The following is a 1,262-nucleotide window of genomic DNA, read 5'->3' as shown; positions in this document are numbered from 1 at the left end:
AGTATTATTACTTACATGTCTCAATATCAGCACTAGCCAGTTTGCCAGTTGTGCCAAAGTGGATTCTGATGAATTTACCCTGTTTGGAACAAAGGGATTTTTAATGTCTCACCATATTGGCGATCTGTAACATGACTTTCCTTGTGCATAAAAATTTACTCCATACTTACGAAACGAGAGGAGTTGTCATTCCTCACAGTTTTGGCATTACCATAGGCCTCCAGCAGGGGATTGGCTGCAATAATCTGATCCTCCAGGGAGCCCTATAATCCAGGTTGATAACTGCTATCAGAAAATGACTATTTTTTTCTTCTTGAAAAATCTTCCATGTGTACAGAACCCTGAATTTTGATCTTGATTTCATATAGTAACAAACCTTTGAGGTGTCCCTCTTCTTGTCTCCACCAACTGAGATTGTTGCAAAGTACTGGATGACACGCTTGGTGTTCACAGTCTTTCCGGCACCAGATTCTCCACTAGGTATAGACACAGATTTATCAGATTTGATCAAGATATTTTACTATGTTAAAATCAACAAATGTAAATAACAAATAACAAACTTACGTGATCAAGACAGACTGGTTCTCCCTATCTGTTACATAGAAAAACAAGAATTATTAATTGTTTTACCAAATCAGAAAACATATATACCAATAAATTTTACATTGTTATGGTAAATACCTACCAGTAAGCATGAACTGATAAGCGTTGTCAGAGACGGAGAAGATATGGGGTGGAGCCTCCATACGCTTCTTGCCTCTGTAGGCACTGACACATTCAGCATCGTACACTGGGAGCCACTTGTAGGGGTTCACAGTGGCACAGAACAATCCAGAGTAGGTCTGAAGGTGATCACAGAAATTCAACAATTAATGCTACATTTCCGTCAAGTATAGGTATTTTCAATAGTTCTCTTTTTTTCAGTAGGCAGCTTGTCTTACGTAGATCATCCATGCTGCATAACGCTCTTTGAGGTTATACAGCACAGAGGCTTCATTGAGATGGGTCATCATGGCCATGTCCTCAATCTTGTCATACTTGGGAGGGTTCATTGGAGAGACGTCATCCTCTTTAACTGTCCTCTCCTGGAACAGAACATTTATCACAATGAGAACTGGTCACCTTGAATTCTCAGTTGACTCTGACTTCATGATACCAACCTCCTCAGTGCCCAGGACTTTCACAGTGACTTTGCCAGCGTCTTTCTTGAGGATTGTTGCCTTCACGTACAGCTCCTTGGTATCAGCTACATAGCAGGCACT

At 40.5% G+C, this 1,262-nt stretch overlaps 1 protein-coding gene across 1 annotated transcript; it reads right to left on the bottom strand.

Moving 5' to 3' along the window:
* Positions 1–15: 15 nt before the first annotated feature.
* Positions 16–1,256, bottom strand: LOC121963344 (myosin-8; the record flags this gene model as incomplete). Its single annotated transcript, XM_042513638.1, has 7 exons — positions 16–79; positions 171–263; positions 377–476; positions 565–592; positions 686–842; positions 942–1,085; positions 1,161–1,256. Coding segments are annotated over 7 exons (682 nt in total), but the record flags the coding sequence as incomplete, so codon positions are not given.
* Between the last annotated feature and the right edge of the window lie 6 nt (positions 1,257–1,262).

The sequence above is a fragment of the Plectropomus leopardus genome, unplaced genomic scaffold (genome assembly GCF_008729295.1).
Source record: "Plectropomus leopardus isolate mb unplaced genomic scaffold, YSFRI_Pleo_2.0 unplaced_scaffold10922, whole genome shotgun sequence".
Classification (NCBI taxonomy): domain Eukaryota; kingdom Metazoa; phylum Chordata; class Actinopteri; order Perciformes; family Serranidae; genus Plectropomus; species Plectropomus leopardus.
Note: the sequence above shows the minus strand (reverse complement) of the source record. Positions and strands in the feature narration are given on the sequence as shown.